At 34.3% G+C, this 20,692-nt stretch overlaps 2 protein-coding genes, 1 non-coding gene and 2 pseudogenes across 3 annotated transcripts; all 5 read right to left on the bottom strand.

Annotated features, from left to right (window-relative positions):
* Positions 1-7,089: 7,089 nt before the first annotated feature.
* Positions 7,090-8,986, bottom strand: LOC11429621 (polyubiquitin 11). Its single transcript, XM_039827676.1, has 2 exons — positions 8,900-8,986; positions 7,090-7,997 (listed from the first exon to the last, which is right to left on the bottom strand). Exon 2 carries the CDS (start codon positions 7,995-7,997, stop codon positions 7,308-7,310), a length of 690 nt encoding a protein of 229 aa, XP_039683610.1. The 5' UTR covers positions 8,900-8,986; the 3' UTR covers positions 7,090-7,307.
* Positions 8,987-12,039: 3,053 nt separating this feature from the next.
* Positions 12,040-16,161, bottom strand: LOC112416768 (MACPF domain-containing protein NSL1-like; annotated as a pseudogene).
* LOC11430583 (acidic endochitinase-like) lies at positions 16,160-18,503 on the bottom strand (annotated as a pseudogene).
* A 72-nt stretch (positions 18,504-18,575) lies between these two features.
* LOC112416877 (small nucleolar RNA U19) lies at positions 18,576-18,689 on the bottom strand. The gene has a single exon (XR_003007390.1). It is a non-coding gene; the product is annotated as a small nucleolar RNA U19 (small nucleolar RNA).
* A 94-nt stretch (positions 18,690-18,783) lies between these two features.
* LOC11431333 (peptidyl-prolyl cis-trans isomerase CYP19-3) lies at positions 18,784-20,234 on the bottom strand. The gene is made up of 2 exons (XM_003626429.4): positions 20,134-20,234; positions 18,784-19,490 (listed from the first exon to the last, which is right to left on the bottom strand). The coding sequence occupies exon 2, from the start codon at positions 19,459-19,461 to the stop codon at positions 18,943-18,945; it is 519 nt and encodes a 172-aa protein (XP_003626477.3). The 5' UTR covers positions 19,462-19,490; positions 20,134-20,234; the 3' UTR covers positions 18,784-18,942.
* Between the last annotated feature and the right edge of the window lie 458 nt (positions 20,235-20,692).

Below are 20,692 nucleotides of genomic sequence, written 5' to 3'. Positions count from 1 at the left end.
ATAAGGCTGGGTTTACTCAAAGCATAGGGGCTGATTTGTATACCATCACTAAGAATGGTATTTTTGTTGGGAAAGGGTACGCCACTGATGGCATGTTTAAGTTGAACATTGATATGAATAAAATTTCTTCTTCTGCTTATATGTTGTGTGATTTTAATATTTGGCATTCTAGACTCTGTCACGTTAACAAAAGAATTATTTCAAATATGAGCGGTTTAGGATTAATTCCTAAAATATCTTTAAACGATTTTGAAAAATGTCAATTTTGTAGTCAAGCAAAAATAAATAAAGAATCACATAAATCAGTAACCAGAATAACTGAACCTTTTGAATTAATTCATTCTGATTTATGCGAATTAGATGGAAACTTGACTAGAAATGGAAAAAGATATTTCATCACTTTTATAGATGACTGCTCGGATTACACACATGTGTATTTAATGAGAAATAAAAATGAAGCGCTTGATATATTTAAACAGTATGTTAAAGAAATTGAAAATCAATTCAATATTAGAATCAAGCATTTTAGAAGTGACAGAGGTACTGAATATGGATCACATATATTCAATGATTATTATAAAGAACTCGGAATTATTCATGAAACAACTGCTCCTTATTCTCCTGAAATGAACGGTAAAGTGGAAAGAAAAAATAGAACGTTTACCGAATTAGTAGTTGCAACAATGCTTAATTCCGGAGCAGCGCCTCATTGGTGGGGAGAAATTTTATTGACTGTTTGCTATGTGCTAAACAGAGTACCCAAAACAAAGAACAAAATTTCTCCATATGAAATTTTGAAGAAAAGACAACCAAACTTGTCTTATTTTAGAACATGGGGCTGTTTAGCCTATGTAAGAAAACCAGACCCCAAAAGAGTCAAACTAGCAAGTAGAGCCTATGAATGTGCATTCATTGGGTATGCCTTAAATAGTAAAGCCTATAGGTTTTACGACCTGAAATCTAAAACGATCATAGAATCAAATGATGTTGACTTCTATGAAAATAAATTTCCCTTTAAGTCAGGAGACAGTGGGGGTAATAGTGGGGGCACCGATAACTCAGTTCTTGATCAACCTTCTGAAATCATAACAAGCAATGAAAACATCGAAAGAGATGTTATAGAACCTCGTAGAGGTAAGATAGCAAGAATTGCTAAAGAATATGGCCCCGAATATGTGGCATATACAATAGAGGAGGATCCATCAAGCATCAAGGAAGCTCTGTCTTCAATTGACGCTGATTTATGGCAAGAAGCTATAAATGATGAAATGGATTCTCTAATGTCCAACGAAACTTGGCACCTAACTGACTTGCCTCCTGGATGTAAGACTATAGGTTGTAAGTGGATTTTGAAAAAGAAACTAAAACCTGATGGGTCAATCGACAAATACAAGGCACGCCTTGTAGCCAAAGGTTTTAGACAAAGAGAAAATGTAGATTTCTTTGACACATATTCACCTGTAACTAGAATCACTTCCATTAGGGTACTAATCTCATTGGCGGCTATCCACAATTTGATAGTACACCAAATGGATGTAAAAACTGCTTTTTTAAACGGTGAATTAGAAGAAGAAATCTACATGGACCAACCTGAAGGTTTCGTAATCCATGGACAAGAGAACAAAGTTTGTAAGTTAGACAAATCTTTGTATGGTCTAAAACAAGCACCGAAACAATGGCATGAGAAATTCGACAATCTTATGATTGAGAATGAGTTTAAGGTGAATGAAAGCGACAAGTGTATTTATTCCAAGTACGAAAATAACACTTGCACGATCATATGTCTATACGTAGACGACTTACTCATATTTGGTTCAAACCTCAATGCCATTAAAGATGTGAAATCATTGTTGTGCCACAACTTTGATATGAAAGACCTAGGAAAGGCAGATGTAATTCTTGGAATCAAGATTACTAGAACTGATAATGGAATTTCCTTGAATCAATCTCACTACGTTGAGAAGATCTTAAGGAAATATAATTACTTCGATTGTAAACCTGCGAGCACACCTTGTGACCCAAGTGTGAAGCTATTTAAGAACACTGGAGATAGTGTTAGACAAACTGAATATGCGAGCATCATTGGCAGTCTCAGATATGCCACTGATTGTACTAGACCCGACATCAGCTACGCCGTGGGACTATTATGCAAGTTTACGAGCAGGCCAAGCATGGAGCATTGGCAAGCTATCGAAAGAGTCATGAGATACTTGAAGAAGACCATGACTCTAGGACTGCATTATCAGAGATATCCTGCAGTGCTTGAAGGATACAGTGACGCAGATTGGAACACCTTATCAGATGATTCCAAAGCGACCAGTGGCTATATATTTAGCATTGCTGGAGGAGCTGTTTCCTGGAAATCCAAGAAACAGACCATTCTAGCTCAGTCCACAATGGAATCTTAGATGATAGCACTAGCTGCTGCTAGTGAAGAAGCAAGTTGGCTAAGATGCTTGCTATCTGAAATCCCTTTGTGGGAGAGACCGTTACCAGCTGTGTTAATTCATTGTGATAGTACCGCGGCTATCGCAAAGATTGAGAATCGTTATTACAATGGTAAGAGACGACAGATAAGACGAAAACACAGCACGATAAGAGAATATCTTTCGAACGGAACGGTAAGAGTAGATTTCGTACGAACAAATGAAAACTTAGCTGATCCTTTGACGAAAGGACTAAACAGAGAGAAAGTCGCAAATACATCCATTAGGATGGGACTAATGCCTATTGATCATAAGTGATGGAAACCCGACCTATATGACTGGCGATCCCAAGAACTAGGTTCAATGGGTAATAACAAATCACAAGTGATAGAACATGCTATGAGAACGCATGATCCTGCAGTGACCGAAGGTTGAGATAATAGAAACTCTTAATGAGATCTATACTCCTTATGGAGTGAAGTACATAGCTACAGGAGTACTTCTGATAGACTCACCTATACGTATGTAGAACTGAGGCCGGTTCTTATGGAATTTCGAGGCAGAATTCCTAGAGCATTCGTTAAAACTGGGATAGACGTGCAAGGCCATTAACGCACGGGCTTTTTAGAAAACACCTAAGAAAAGGTTGTGTGTGGGTCCTATGTCTGAGATAGAGTTCAATGCTGTAAGCAACTCTTGTTAATCAGAATACTACTCACTATGCAAAGGTTCAAGTTGTTGGCGACACCTTTGTTTACTAGCAATCTTTAAGAAACGTTTAAAACGTAACTTTCGAAACCAATTTTGAATTCAAGTGGGGGATTGTTGGAACACTAGTGTATATTGGAAAAACTTGGAGTATACTAGTGAGTTTGTGGAGCCTTTGGAATGTAAACACAAGGATGGAGAAACTAGTGTAAAGTGTGAATTGAAAATTTTATGTCCCACATCGGGTAGATCACACACTCTAGTAGAAATCCTCCTTATAAATTGAGAGCTCGGGAATAGTATTCTTCACTCCAAAACTGAGAATGGAATACTCTTCTCTGGTTTTCTCCCCTTCTCATCTCCCGCGATTTGTGTTGACGAATCGTTCTTTTCCTCCTCCTCTTTCTCTGGGCTTCGGAAAATTGTGGGCTTCGGAAGAGTGGTCTAAGAACCATATTGTGGGATTCGGAAGAGTGGTCTAAGAACCATATTGTGGGTTTCGGAAGAGTGGTCTAAGTACCATATCGAGGTGTCATTCTCGAGCGATTTCTGGCAGTGCAGCCTTTAATCGTACAGTAAGAATCTGGGCTGTTTTATCCTGGAGACGGCGCGGTTGCTAGTCTACCTTGCACAATTCAGGTAGTGCCGCGAAACGTCTTAAAGAGAGCGACCTGGTCGTGACTCATCCCGGTAATAGTTTCAAAAGCTCCATCGTATATTTTCAAATTACAGAAAAACAACAAATATTAATGTTCTAATGATCTAGTGATTATCATTGATTCACGTTGTAAAACATATTTACACGAACATAACATTTTAACAGTGTATATAAATGAAATACTAATTTTTTTTAATAGATTAGATTAAATTGGATTTTGATTTTTTTTTTCTTGAGACCACAACTTGTCTTCTCTTTATTTTTAGTTTAACTTTTGTTCGGTGAATCTATGTTTAGAAAATCAATTACATTGATAAAGAAACGATGTATTTTTTTTTTATCAAAGAAAATTGAATTAAATATATTTATATCTTTGTTTCTCCGACATGAGAAAGAATATGAAAGGAAAAAATGAGAGAATCTAAATAGAAAAACATAAGATTTGAGTACTGTCGTAACTTCAGCTACAAATCAACTAATCACTCTCAAAACCTTGGTTAAAAGGCAAGCATTATTATTTACATTTAGCTCAAATCCAATCACCATTGACAATGAAGACCTTTGGCTAAAGTTTGAACACTCTCAAATTACTGGTTAAAAAGTCAAGAACCGTTGCCAACTAATATTTGAGCACTCTCAACCCTTGGACAAGATACACAAGTGTTGTCAAAGAAGGCGTCAAAGAATATTGGTTAAAAGCTAATTGCACCATTGAGAAAAAAATCCCCAGTTATGATATTGAATACCTAGGACTCTCGAGGCCGTGGATTAAAGAAAATCACCATCAATAAGAATAATTGGTTATGAAGTTGATATTTGTAATTATCCTCAATGGATTTAATTTAACTTTGTTTTAGATACCAAGAAAATCTAGCTAATCACATCACAGCAAATAAAATGGTGTATGAAATTCGTAAAAAAAAGAAAACAATAGAGTAAAAAAAACTCATTATAATGAAAGAAAACTAGTTTGTTACTATCATTCTAAAGAGTCAAAAGTAGTAAGACAAAAAATGATGGACCAAGTTCTCTAATAGCTTCCTCTATGGATGTTGCCGATAGATTGGTTCCTTTGTTTTGGTTCTTAATTTTAAAATTTTGAGTTCAATAGGTGTCCTTGTACGTTGACACACAACATGGAGTTTTTTTTTATATAACTCATGAGTTGCGATATAGTATGTTTTTGTTTTTTTTTGTCCTTCTAGATATTCTCGTTGTTTTTATTCTAAAGAGTTTAGCAGCGAAACTACACATTAAATATTAAAAGAGAAATATTAACAAGTGTTTTTGACGCATTGTTTAAATTATCAAAAGTAGTAATTTTTGTTATGTAATGTGTGTATTTATTACTTTTTCATATATTTAACTTATGTTTTCAAAAGAATATTTATATTTATGATTTCCTTAAACAATGCTCTTAAAACATTTATTAGCATGATCTATATTAAAAATGGAAAACTGGGTGTTCCTTGATGCGCTTCTATATTTCAAATGTCTTTGTAGCATATTCTCTTTAGTTGAAGCAACCATGATAAATCTAAAAAAAAAAAATATGATGATAAACACTAAATAAGTATACTTCTTTCCATCGTAATTATAAATTTAATTCGATGTGTTGTTGGAGACTTGCTTCATTATGCTTTCATCAATCTAAAACTAGACTTTGTGTAACCAAACAATGTGTCTAAATCTTTGTATCCACACAAGAATTGCTCCAATGAAAATCAAAAAGTTATTGTGAAAACAAAATCTATGAGTGAAAGGGTATTTTATATGAAAGCGTTAAGAGCCTGCTAATTGCTACCTATGAGCTTTTTGGAAGAAACTGCTACAATTGTTGTGTACTTGATTAGCATATGTTCATCCTCAGATATAGGGTTCAAGAAACATGTGGAGCTTTGGAATGAGAAATCAGTTGATTGCTCACTCGAGATAATTATTTGATGTACTAGCCTTTGTCCATTCATGTTAAACTGGATAAACTAGGACACCAAGACACCGTGCTCTAAAGTGTCCATTCTAAGTTCTAACTAACCCTTATGATACGACAACATTTGGTATGAGGGTCGTTTTTGGCAACTGATGCACGTCTATTATATGCTGTCTTGCACCGCCTCGAGAGAATTCTTCCAACTAAGGTTTTCTGTTTTCTTTGTTGATCATAATAGCCAGGGCATATATCTCTTTCATGGTTTTGTCTAATGTTACCCAAATCATAAGTAATATAGTATTGCTTATAATTAGAAACGAGGGAGTATGTAATTGTTCAACTTTCAATGTTTCCGAGTATACTTCTTTTGATAGTTGAACCCACAATGTCATGTTACTTAACTTAAATTCCATTCCTAGAAAAAGAATCAGAGTGTGTCGACTTCCAAATACTTGCAACAATTCAGCTTTGAACCTATTTATTATCCCTCTCTTCATTTTTCAGTTGAAATCTGTTGTAAGCTTAGGAAATGCTGACATATCCATTCAAAACTCTTGGTTCTACTTTTCTTTATCGGTTTATCCTTTTTGCATTTGGTGCATAAGAAAAACAATCAAAGCAACGAGTTTTTTTCTTAAGAATGCCGTCATGTTCGTAGCTTTTTTGGCAACTCATTTTTATATATATGGGACGTACTCATAACGTATATTTTTTCTTACTCACACCATCCTTGTGGGGCAATGGTAAGATAATACTCAATGCCCTATTCTTCACAAAATATAAGAAAAAAGGGTAATGTTAACTTGTACCCTGAAAGGCTGTTAAGGAATTCATTATAGATATATACGTATCAAAAGCCGTGCAGTGAACTCCTTAAAAGTTAAATTATCATGTTTTCCAATGCAAAGTTACTCATTTTAGGTTCCTTAACATATACCCTTAGGACACAAGTTAACATTACCCTTTTTTCTTTTATCAAACTTCATGTGTATCAAGTAAAAGAAGATTCACAACAATCAGTTGGTCAACTCTAAAAACTTTTGCGTCCTACCCATTATTAACGGTATTATCCAGAAAGTGTACCAATCATCACAGCTTGGCATGATCATCCTTCCAACCGGGGTAATATATCAGGTTTAAGCCTGTCCTTTTTACTATTGAAGTTAACCCTGTTTTTTGAGTTATGAGGAAACATGTTAACTTATTAAGGTGGAATTTCTTATTCAAATGTCTATCAGTTAAAACCACCAGACCAAACTACTACACTACAGATGTAACACATATCTCCTACCTGAAACAAGTACCTACCATGGGTAATAGAAAACTTCTACTTACTCAAAGTAGAGTAGTAATGAATCAGCAGGTAATTATTAGAGTATCAGATAAAACAACTTGAGAGCACTTAAAAGCTGCTACGAAAACAAATAGTTCACATTCATTAAGTAGAACTAGAACAGAATCATACACAAGAAATAAAACGATAGTTTTCCAGGGCCATTACGGACCCAGCACAAGTTCTAAAACATAAAAACTAACAACTGTAGAAGTTCAACACGTGATAAGAGAGTAGGCAACATTCACATTCTTAAAACCCACCACGAAGGCGCAAAACAAGGTGAAGAGTAGACTCCTTCTGAATGTTGTAGTCAGCAAGGGTCCTTCCATCCTCCAATTGCTTCCCAGCAAAGATCAACCTCTGCTGATCTGGTGGGATTCCCTCCTTGTCCTGTATTTTAGCCTTTACATTGTCAATCGTGTCCGAGCTCTCTACCTCCAAAGTAATTGTCTTTCCTGTAAGGGTTTTTACAAAAATCTGCATACCACCACGAAGTCGCAAAACGAGATGAAGAGTTGACTCTTTCTGGATGTTATAATCGGCCAATGTTCTGCCATCTTCAAGCTGTTTTCCAGCAAAGATGAGCCTCTGCTGGTCAGGTGGGATCCCTTCCTTGTCTTGAATCTTGGCCTTGACATTGTCAATTGTATCGGAGCTCTCCACCTCAAGAGTGATTGTTTTTCCTGTGAGAGTCTTCACAAAGATTTGCATCCCACCACGAAGACGGAGCACCAAGTGGAGTGTGGACTCCTTTTGGATGTTGTAATCTGCAAGGGTACGCCCGTCTTCCAGCTGCTTGCCGGCAAAAATTAGACGCTGCTGGTCTGGAGGGATCCCTTCCTTGTCTTGAATCTTGGCCTTAACATTGTCAATTGTATCGGAGCTCTCCACCTCAAGGGTGATTGTCTTTCCTGTGAGAGTCTTCACAAAGATTTGCATCTACATTATCATAAACAGAAACAAACGAATCAATCACCAATACTTTACAAGGTCGCTACAAAGTTAAGACTATGTGTAACAAAGGAATGAGAGCAAAATATCATCCATATAACCACTTGCATCATCAGATTGCCACAAACAACCAATAAATAAATTGGGTAACAACGCTAAATAACAAATATAAAGAACACAAACCCAGACAAAAGTAGAGATTTGATGCTTCTATAATTGTTCCCAGTTCAGAATAGCAAACGATCAGCCGATAAAAACACAATATAATCACTTCCATTTACAAAACGAATCCATAAACAATGCTTCGTAATAGTCAATACAAAGTAGAAAAGAGTACATGTAACAAAAGACTGAAGCATAAGATTAACCAACCAATATGATCACTTATATTTGCAGGAAATTTCTTAGAAACATCATCAAATTCTACCAATCAATAAATAAATAAATTGGGTTACAACACTAAATTACATATATACAGAACAAAAGTCCAGGAAAACTAGAGATATAAAACTATTAAAAACTTTCAAGTTCAGATCAGAATTGTCAATCATCCCAGTACCAATCTAATTTCATAATTTTTCAAAATCATTCAATACATTACCTATACAACCCTTGAAACAGACATGAACGTCCTCTTCGATCATTCAAATTGAAACATATTGGCCAATTAATAAAGAAAATTTTCCCAAAGATTTGATTATTAACAGAGTAATATCACGTAAACATATCCAATAATCAATTTAAAGAGAATACAAAACCCTAAAAATTGAAATCTAAAGAACTAAATAAAAAATCAATTATGATCCAACGATAAACTAATTGAGAGAACACAAAACCCTAATAATCGAAATCTTAATCAGAAAGAGAAGAGGAATAGAAGAATAGAATACCTTGATTCTGTGCGTTAGGGTTTTCTTTTTCTTTTCTCTACAACGAAACGAAAGCTACAATATGTGAAATTGTGAAAAATTATAGAGTAATGATATTTGAACGATTATTTTGGTACAACTTTGTTGTTCTCTCCTATTGGTCAAAAACAATGGAGAGAGAAAAATGAAATGAGAGAATAAGAAGATAATATGAGAGATAAAATTGTAAAAAGTTGTATAAAAATGGTACTACATACTCCCTCCGTCCCAAATTGTAGGTCGCTTTAGGAGAAAAAATTTGTCCTAAATTATATGTCACTTTACAATACCCATGCAACATTAATGTTACTTTTCCAATTATAACTTTAATTAATTATTACTCCCTCTTCTTTCAATTCTTTCATTTATCTTTCTCATATTATTTATTAAGGACAATTTTGTAAAACAACTCATAATATCTATTTTCCACACAATATTAATTGCATTTTTTAATATATGTGAAATGCCCAAAACGTCATACAATTTGGGACGGAGGAGTATAACATTTCTCAAAATTATATTGGGTTAGGGGTTTTCGATTTTATAGTGAAAAATTATTTGAGATCGCGTCATGTCAACTCAAGATCATCCAATTATATCGTGACACGTGGACTGATATTTTTGGGCTATGGATCAATTTGACACGGCAATGTTTGGTATCTGAGTCGTTTACAGCAACAGATGAGGTGACAATGCATTCCCTTCCAAACACGTCTGGAAGGCTTATTTTGTTGTGCACCTTCTCTGGGTACTTCTTCTTTTCTTTACTAGCTAAGTTTTTTTTTTTTTTTCCTTTCCTTTTTCATACGTTTTTAGAAAAATAATTTTGGTATTTGCTTAGTTGTACTGATAAGATAACGGCGCTCTTTTGATCTCTTAACTATTTAATTGGTATCGTTTTAGTTCCTTAACTAAAAAAAAGATTGTTTGAGTACTTTAAGTTTTCTTTAGTCTCGTTTTGGTCCCTTGTTAGCTTTCCGTTAGATTTAATAAAAAACTTTAAGTGTGGACACGTGTCACCTTGTCATTGGCTCTGAGAATTATTTAAAAAAATAATATATATATTTTATTTTTAAAAAAAAATCTCAGAACCAATGACAAGGTGACACGTGTTAACTCTGGAACACGTGTCACTTTGTCATTGGCTTTGGGATATTTTTTTAAAAAAAATTTGTAAAAAAAAAAAAAAATACTCAGAGCTAATGACAAGGTGACACGTGTCCAATAGTTAACTTTTTTTTTAAACCCTAACGGAAACCAAACAGAAGGGACCAAAACCAGACTAAAAAAAAACTTAAAACAATCTTTTTTTTAGTTAAGGGACCAAAGCGATACCAATTAAATAGTTAAGGGACCAAAAGAGCATTTAAGCCTAAGATAAATTATAAGAAATAGAAAAGAAAAATCTCTAGTGCTATATACTCCCATCGGTGGATTTTTTTAATTCATTGCATAAATGATGTATTTGGTTTATACTCTAAACAAGATATATCAATTATTCAATTAATCTAACAAAACGAGTTGTGCTATTTTCATATATTTGGTATCAAAATTTGACGCCAATTTAAATTAAATGGCTGGTATAATTTAAAGTTGTGATTTTAATAATAGATTAAAATATGTGATTAATTGTGTTTGGTAAATGATTAATAAATTTAAGAAGGTATTACTACTTGTTAATTTTGTTTTTAAAAGAACTCGTTAATTATTATCTAAACAATATTTTTTTGAACAATTTATCTAAACAGTATTAATCACGGCTTCTAACTGTTTATATCTAAATGTAAACTATGATTAATTTTTTTTGACAAGATTTGAAATTATGAAAATTATGTAACCTAACCGTTTGTTAGTGAAGTGGGAATCCGCTTTACCAGGATTTCTTCCTCGACAGGAGGCATGTGCTCCCAGAAAGCAGCCAGGGTTTGCTCCTGCATGAGCTTTTCGTTCTCTACATCCAAAATTTCTTGCTCAATTTGTATATTTAAACATGGTTTGGATAACTAATAAGTTGTGGTATTTTGTTATAATCATCCTAGATTATCGTCATATGTGGTCGGACATATATCTATAGAGAAAGCGGAGAGGAGGTCAACCTTTTTGTATAAGGATAAAATGATTCTATTTTAGTGTACCCTTCCATCCATGAATAGTTACAATGGTTTCATCTATCATGAATGCATTTGACTATGGACTGTATTATTCAAGCACACTAATCTATATTCATTGATCATAAGATGGACACTGTCTTGACCCAAAAAAAAAAAAAAAAAAAAAAAACATGGACACTGTAGTATCCGCTAAAATATTATTTAACCAATATTTGATCAATCAACCCCTAAAAAAATATTTAATCAATCAAATAAGTCGATCATCAATGTAACAACACCACTTAATAAAAATTCTAAAATGTTTCTATTCTCACCATTTACCCGTTTTTTTTGTTAGTCAGAGAAAGAACATTGTAAGTTTTCTGATGTATGTACATAGTATGCACTATTGGGAGGTTTTCCTACTTTGTGTATTAATCAATATTAATATAAACTTTGTATTACAGAAAGATAATTTGCTCTGTCAAAACAAAAAACAGAAAGATGATTTGTTTGTGGTCAGGTTTTAAGCATTAGACAGGAGTAATAATTGAGAAACTTGAAAAGGATATCTTTACACAGCTAAATGTTATGAGCTGAGCATTCAAGCAAATTGGCCAAAAATCACTGTTTCTTCCTCTGAGAGTAACTTGTTTATATTCCAATGAGTAGTTCCAAAGTGAATGAAATGCACTAACAAAATGTTTGTCAAACCTCTTATCCCAACAATTACTCTCAAATATCAATCAACTTCTTCTACAGCTATATTTTAAAGTAAAATTTCATTTTTACTACAATGTGGTTTGCAGTACCATCAAAATGTAAACATAAATTATTAAACCTTGTACTCTAATAAAAAAAATTAATTGGATCTATCACTAACGTTATTATTAATAGTTGGAAGAAACAAATCATCAATAACTTGTTGCTCAAGACACCTGGATGATAGATACCAACCAACATTTCTGTTGGAGCAGTTATTGACTCTTCAAGGATTTGCAAAATAAAAAAGTACAGTATTTTGATTGCAGATTCCATATACTATTCTTTTCATTAGGCAGTTCTGCCAAAAATAAAATCAGCACAATGAATTTTCCATATTCAGGTTGGTTTACGCGGAATGACAACCACAAAATATACTTTCTTTTCTTTTACATAAATGATATATCATATATACAACTGACTAAAAACAACATTAACAAATGAATTCTTAATCTCACTACATAATAGATTCTTCCGACAATATAGTCAACAAAGAATATTTTGCCTTGATTGAGATTCTGCCACCTTCTACACATAGCTTTGCACCAGTGACGACCCAATATCCTGGTGGATCCTCTGGACAGGCCCGGCCCTGAGGGGGTGCAAACAGCTCAACAGAGCTGGGCCTCCCTCAGTCATGGGCCTCAATTTTTTTTTAATACCCACTAGTATTACTGCCCTCCAATTTTTTTTAATATCCCCAGCCATTTTCTGTCCCCTTGTTTTAGTCTTTTAGGCCTATTAGAATTAGGTCCTCTTGCTTTTTGTGTTAGGTGGGGGTTCCTCATGTATACGGTGGTCATTTTCACCTTTGGGTGTACCGCATATATACGGCACCTTATATTTTTCTTTTAAAAAAATATAAATAGAACATTGCTTTTTTAAAAAAAAAACACGTTTTGATTTTATCACTGGCATCTTTTCATTCCCAGAGCCGAGCCAACGAATTCTTAGGGACGGCCCTGCCTCTGGACCCCTTACCATTTCCTCTGTGTCCACAAAGTTAAGCATTTTGGGAGCCCTTGTTGGCACAGGTGGACCACCATGATAAATTGCCGAGTTTATGTCAACTTTATATTGTTTTTCAGGTGAATGCAATTCTTGGCTAAGCTTTGCACTCATCAATGCTGAAAAATCCTTATTTTCTAGATGAGGTTGAAGGTCCATCCCATTCTGATCTGCGAATTTTCGCAGATGCTACGGTTGAGTATCCAAGTCTTAAGAAAAGAACTTTCTTCATTCCCATTAACTTAACCTCAAACCAAGCCTTTGTCACAATAGATGTAGACTAGTCCATTCTGGAGCTATTGTATCATACAAGTGCTGTGTAGACATGATAAAACATGCTCCTCTTGACTGGTTCGCAGTAGCCTCGGTCATCTGGTTCGTCAATAGGATCATAACTGTGATCTTCTGAAATTTCTAGGACACCTGGAACCTCTGAAAGATGCTGAAGATGGATTGATAGGTGGTTGTTTTTCTTGCCTTCCAAATATGAGTGAATAACTATTATTACTGGCCGATTTCCCGAGTCAACCTGCTTATTGAAAAAATGTCAAATATAAGTTTTACAGTGCTAACTAATTCCTACATTAATTATGTTCTTCATGCTAAAATCTTACATTTAAATAAGGAATGCAATTTTTACATATTTGAATCAAGTTCCTTACATTCTTGCCATAAAAGTTTTCAAATAAAACTACTAAAAACTATGGAACTTGGAAGAAGGAATTACCTTCACAGTATTAACATAAAGTTTTGGTCCCATGAGAGTGAATTGAAGTGAAGGAGATGCATTCCTTTTATACTTATGGTCAAAAGACAAGAGGCAGATCACCATACATCGTTGCGCATTGTCGTGGCAACTGAAACTCTAGAAATTGATGAAGTTCCTCTATTGCAGGTTTATCTGTTTGAAACAGAATTTTTAAACAGATGTACCAACATATATTCCAACAGAGAATAAAAATCCAGAAGAAGAAAAAGTATTGGGCAGAGGAAAACCAAAGTCGCAGGTGTCTACTACTCACATCTAAGATACAAATTCACCAAATGACTTACAAATCCATTTCCTGGGACAGAATTCAGTAATGAAGTAATAGGCACCAAAGATATTGATATGACACATTAGAAGACTGTGATATGGTTGAGAGCCACTGGTTATAAGGTTGACATACATCAATACCTCCCCTTCGAACAGAAATGCTTACTATATCCTGAAAAGAAAATCTTATAAGTTCAAGTATATGTTATAAGTAGAATAGCTGCAAAGTGCACAGGATAAAGTATAAAATTGTAAAAACATAAAACAAAAAAGAAAGAAGAAAATATACTAACATCATTCTTGGAGTGACTTTCTACAATTGGCCTGCCAACAAGGGACGGAGGTTTGTTCTTGTGCAGTCCCCTAAGCTTCGCATGATCCTTCTAGAAAGACGAGCATGTTTATTTTTACCTTTAATTTTCCTGATATAGCCACAGGATTGACATTAGAACTTTGATTTGAATCCGCAGAAAACCTCTCATCCGCTAATTGCTTAAGCAATTTCTGCAGTTCAGTTGGCGGAATGTCTGAATCTTTTGACTGCTTGATATGAACAACATCTTTACCTCCCATCTTCACCCCAACAACTACATGTGTACCATACTTTTCAATGAACCTGAAAAACATGTTTATTTAGTTTAAAACACTATTAACTCGGTCCAATCAACATATAGGAGAATTTTATTCTTATCAAAGAAATAAAGATCTAAGTAAAGCATTTCAAACAAGAAAAAATGAAATAAACTTTAAGTTGAATGTTACTACTATTTAGGGGAAAATATAGAAATTATGCACTTTAGCACTAAATGAATGCTTATTGTTTTAGCAATTGTAGAGCAAGGGGTCAGTAATCAAAGTGATTATTACTGTTCATAAAAATTAAAAGTCGAAGTTCTGTAATATTTTATGACGACTATTAACTAGAAGAGGATGACGCATAACAATGATACTTACTCGGCAAGAGCAGCGGGGTTCCACGAACAAGGCACGTCTTTTTTCAGTTTCAGAAAGGGTAGTGTTAGTTCTATCTAATTCAACGGTATACAATGTTATGAACCATCCATCAAAGGCAAGGCTTTTAGTGGAAGCTGCATCCCTGGACCAACATTTTTTCATGTCGAACATACTATTGAATTGGCCGGATGGAATCTTTCCCGACAAGGCGACAAAGATAATTGTCTGTTGAAATGCTCAGACATCTGCAAAAGTCCAATTTCAATGAAATTCAGATTTCATCATTTTGCCATATCCTATCACCCCTAAAATTTCCCTTTTTCATATCACTTTTATGTCAAAAAAGAAAAAATCTACCATAAATGCGAATTAAAAAAAAATAAAGGTAAATCCACAGGTAATACATGATTAGTCTTCAAAAGTCAAATGGTTAAAAAGGAATTTCAGTAACAAAATTCAAGTGCAAACAAACATCACTAGACCTGTGCAAGGCAAGAATTGCGACAAAAAATTTCTAGCGGAAATTGGTGATCAGAATTCAATTATGGTAATACTACGTACTAGATGGATCTAACAACATCATAATACCACGATGAATAGTATCTAATGAATCAACTGTCAAAATCAAAAAACAATCTTGTAAAATATTTTCCGCAACTAGAAAATCATATAAATAATACAATTGATAAAACACAGTTAGGCTAATCCAACTTGCTCAATATATCAACTACTCCATCTGCCACTAGTCAATAACTTTTGTGTTACACATTTGTGCTGAACATGGATTCAATCAACTAGTTGAAAAAGGAGAACAAGCATATATAATCATCTATGAAACACTGACAGAGACACCAGACACCGGTAATAATTAATAAAAATGAAACTATTGAATATAATTGGTCATTGGACACGTCTTCAATCTGAAGTGGCAATGTTACACAGATAATCATAAGAAATTGAAGCAGAAGTAAGGTTGTGATTGCAATGACCTGATTAAAAGTGAGGACATCGGATCGAAACCTGGTACAGTCACCTTTATCAGACTTAATAGATAAGGGAACATTAGGGACAACAACACCAGAAGGAAAAACAAGGTCCCTTGTGTTTGAACTACTATTGTCAATATGGATCAACCTTGGCTTGCAAGCCGAAAATCTTATATCATTGCATAAATTGTATCCTTGACCAATCTCACTCACTGCTTTCTCAGCTGCTAATTGAGGATCCAACCATGCATTTCCATAGCTATTAGTATTATTAACATTGAACCCATTACTCAAGCCACAAAAAATATTGCAGCTATGTAAGTTGAACTCTTCGGGGGTTTGTCCACATAGAACGACAAGAAAGAAGAACAAGTGTTGAAGTGATGCTATATAGTATAGTATAGTATATAATGTTTGAAGAGATCATGACACTTGTTCTTATTGTACTCTGATGGAGAGTCTTTTCAAAGGGTCATATATTTATTTTCTTATGATAATTATTTTTTGGGGTTCAATGAAGGGGGTGGAAAAGTAAAAAGGACGGTTTATTAGTAATATTCAAAGAAAGAAAAGATTAATTGGACCATTGAATTGAAGAAGGTGACAAGTGTCATAGGTTATTCCATTGGAGGGAAGGGATAAGCTTTGGAGGATATTGACATGTGAACCAAGGTGCAAAAGTACCAAAGATGTATAGTGTTTGATGAAATCAAAATGGCTATGTTGGTGAAATACCAACACAGAGTGTTCAAGTTGAGGTGGAGTTACGTTCACATGAAAGACTAGACCATTCAAATCAAACAAAAGAGGTGCATGTGGAAGAGGTTCAGGAACGTGTGGAAAATTATTATAACTTGGTCAAAGAGATAGAATGATTATAACACTTTGTGAATACTTAAGAACTCAAATAACTAACCAAACAAAATCAGAAAAAAGTAAACCAGTAAAACCAAGTACAATAAAGAAGAGTGAACAAAGAAGATAACACCAACAATTATAGTGCTTCGGTCTTAAAGGTTTTACTATGATGAGGAACATAGCAATAGAGAGATCAACAACAAGAATTATGTAAATAGACATTTTTCTATCATAATATGCCAAGTTAACAACAACAAATTTTTCAAACAAGCAAGTACTATATGCACAATAATAAATACATAAAAACATACAGAAGCACATCTAGATGTGACTTTTGATGGAAGAACTATATCCAGTTTGATCATCATAGTACTTGGACCACAACATGACACCTCCATATTTTGTGCTACCTTTAATGATAGGAAGTACTTTTGATGTCAAGTCAGCAACAGAAACAAAACCACTTCCTGCAGCCTGTGGAGATGCTGGTAATCCTAAGAAAATCTTTGTTGCTGGAATATCATTAATCCATTCTTTCCATGCATTTTCAAGATTACCAACATCTGCAGAAGAATGTTGACAAGGTGGATTGTTGTAAAATTGCACCCAAACATAGTCAAAAAGACCTGTCTTAAGGGCCTCTCCAAGCATAGCATCAGGAAAAGGACACTGAGGAGCAGCAGTTAAGTAAACCTTCTTTCCCTTTTTGCTATAACCTGAAAGGTACTTTGCAAGATCATCCCAATGTAGGTTTGTTCCTCCTTCAATGTCAAAATCAATGCCATCCAAAACAGCATCACCGAGTGGACGTGTAGCCGAGTGTCCACCCAAGAAGTTGTTCCAAAGGTAAGTGGCAACAATTCTAGCATCCTCTAAAGATGCAAGTGAGTAGCTTCCAGCACCACCTCCAATTGAAAGAATAACTTTAATTCCTTTGGATTGACATGACTTTATGTCAGCGCTTATTTTGGTGCATCCATTACTATATGTGCATCACAATGACCAGCAAGGTCCATTCTTGGAACTCTACCATTGCCAAAAGTGTAGAGAAAAGCTATGTTCACATATTCATAGTTTCCCGTGGCACAAGTTTTAGCCAAGGTTCCCTCATTTCCATTTTGACCCCAGTAGATGGAAATTCCTCCACCATTTGATCCTCTTGCTAGGATCAAAATCACTAGTGAAAATATTATCAAAGTCCCTAGCTTATAACTTGTCATTTTATGCAGTTTTCTTTGCAATCGCTCTCTTTTGAATATTGAGGCTTGTCTTGGTTGTGGAATATTCACATGAAATAGAGACTTTTATATGTAGATGTTGCTAAATTTGCTTTGACAACATGTTTTACTTACCCATATATGCGTGCCTTAACAGTTATGTTATGTATCTAATTAATAAGTTGAATCTTGTATTGTCTCGTTTTCTTTAGGAGTATTGTTCTCTTGTTAGTCTTTACAACGTACGCCATTGGGAGGTCGCATAAATCCATGGCGTAGATTATTACAATCAGCAATATTTTGATAATATTCAATTTAGTGGTTTAAATGAACCATATCTAACATGGACCGTCAAACTTGACTTTTAACGGGAAAAAATCCAGAGTAATTTTTTATTTTATAAAAAAATCTCAAGATTTATGAGTTTTAAAAAACTCAAATCTCCCTTCAGCATTAATGAATTTGTCAGCATTAACAATAGCAGCATCCCTACTAGACTTAGCTGTGCTATCTTTACCGTATGCAGGGTTATATGCAATCTTTCCATAAGTGCCAACTATTTGTCTAACCTCAACTTTAGGAATTGAACCCTAAAATATCATTTGCTCGCACCGAGTTGGACAGGCAACGATACATATTATATGGATAACAACCTTATGATTTCTAAAGCTTAGTTGAAGACAATCAAATGAAAAGAAAAAACTAGGACTCAATGTTAACAAATTGGAAGTTATGGATTGTGATTGTGATTGTGAAAGGCAGCTTGAGGACAGCTGATAATAAAAGCAGATTGTCCATTCAATCAATATGCCTATCTTTCAAAAAATCCTAATTAATATTTGCCCCCTAACTAAGTCACAAATGAAATTTGCTATTTTCATAGGACTACCCAAAGAGGCATATAATTCTCAAGTTAAAGAGATGCTAAAGACATATGCATTACAATTTATAAACAAAAAACATTATTTCCTAACCCATAAGCAGCTATGAAATATCAGCAGCAATGAAAAATCATTCAAACATGCTTAATCATCAAAGAAATTGTAAGTAAATAACTACTATAATGATTTCAAGAGAAATCTAAATCAATTTATTTCTCAGCAGATATACTTATTCAACTAATTTGTCCACAATCTTCAATGACAACATGCTCTGATGTCCTACCATTTTGTGAACCAACCTTCTCCATGGCCTGAACTACATCGTATCCTTCGACCACTTTGCCAAATACAACATGCTTTCCATCAAGCCATTGAGTCTTTGAAGTACAAATGAAAAATTGAGAACCATTAGTATTGGGTCCAGAATTTGCCATGGAAAGAATACCAGGTCCAGTATGTTTCAGCTTGAAATTCTCGTCTGCGAATTTAGACCCATAAATAGACTCTCCTCCAGTACCATTCCCTTTAGTAAAATCTCCTCCTTGACACATAAACTCTGGAATAATACGATGAAAACCAGAACCTTTATAGTGTAAAGGTTTACCGCATTGCCCAATTCCCCTTTCTCCTGTGCAGAGTGCCCTAAAATTTTCAGCTGTTTTTGGGGTAGCATCAGCAAACAGCTCCATTACTATCTTTCCAGCTTTCATTCTTCCAATTAGAATATCAAAGAAAACCTTTGGATTTGACATTGTAACAAATTTACCCAAATATCAGGTTCCTGGAGAGAAAAAAAAGTATAGCATCATCATCATTATCATTATACATAAAATACAAATGTATCATTGGATATGATTAAAAAAACTTGTGTCATAGAAATATCTGTTAAACTTAGACACAAACAAGTAATTAAGCATATATGATAATTAATCCATAGATCAAGAATACAAAAATCAATATCTATCTATACAGTGATGGATTGAGATCAAAATATTTATAATTGAAAAGCCTAAAATGGGGCATTAAAATGATTGAGAATTAGATCTAAAACGAAAAACAATGTATGCCACCATGCAAAGCTATGTTCAAATATAGATTATGGGAACAAACAAAAAGATCACGGTGGCAACAATTGATGTAGCTTAGGTTTATGTTCTGCACTGATGTATGAACTAATCAGCACAAGACCGTTCTAAGCACAGAGAATAAAAATTGATTGAATGAATTTAGAAAAAATGTTCATCATTCTGTAATAAATCCAAAGGATGAGAAAAAACCGAGAGATCTGATTATACAGAAAATGATGTTTGATCTGGCACATGCTTTGAACTAACGGGCTATAATAAAGAGCACGATAGTCTTCGAATGTGCAGTGTTAAAACAATAAGAGTGTTATAAGGATAGAATTGGAGATGAGTGAATACCTAAGCTTGAGGAAGAGGATGACGATGAAGCAGGCGCATGAATGAATTGAGAGTGGTGGCTGGCATAAATAGACCAGAAATTAGGGTTTAGGGTTTTGTATTTCTGTGGGTTGGGCTTCTTACACCAGGCCATGTGGTCAATCACTCTTAGGCCCCCTACCCCTACACCATACCCCCACAAATCCAATGAATCAAATTCTAAAATAACGCTTTAAGTATTTTATTTTTATCTGAAATGAAATGATGATGTGCATTTTTTTTATTTGGTAATTCATAGTTCGGCTAAAAGTTAAGTAAAGTATGGTTAAAAATTGTTTCATCCAGAAGTCAAATTCAGTTTCTTTTAAATAGTTCATCATTTGGTGAAGCATGTAACACCCTGTTTTCCCAACTTGAAATTTTTACATATAAATCAGAGTATTTCAACATAAACGAAATGTCACACTTCTTTTCATAAAATCATAAACGGAATAAATTAATTATTTATCCTTCAAATTCAATAACATATCATTTATTACTTCGCAGCGGAAATTATTTCAACGTTTAAAACAACTTTGGC

Source organism: Medicago truncatula, chromosome 7 (assembly GCF_003473485.1).
Source record: "Medicago truncatula cultivar Jemalong A17 chromosome 7, MtrunA17r5.0-ANR, whole genome shotgun sequence".
Taxonomy (NCBI): domain Eukaryota; kingdom Viridiplantae; phylum Streptophyta; class Magnoliopsida; order Fabales; family Fabaceae; genus Medicago; species Medicago truncatula.
The sequence above is the reverse complement of the archived record's forward strand: the minus strand, read 5'-3'. Positions and strand labels throughout refer to the sequence as shown.

Excerpts from the sequence above, each read along its gene's own strand:
- LOC11429621 (XM_039827676.1), bottom strand. The coding sequence starts at position 7,997 with ATGCAAATCTTTGTGAAGACTCTCACAGGAAAGACAATCACCCTTGAG.
- LOC11431333 (XM_003626429.4), bottom strand. The coding sequence starts at position 19,461 with ATGTCAAATCCAAAGGTTTTCTTTGATATTCTAATTGGAAGAATGAAA.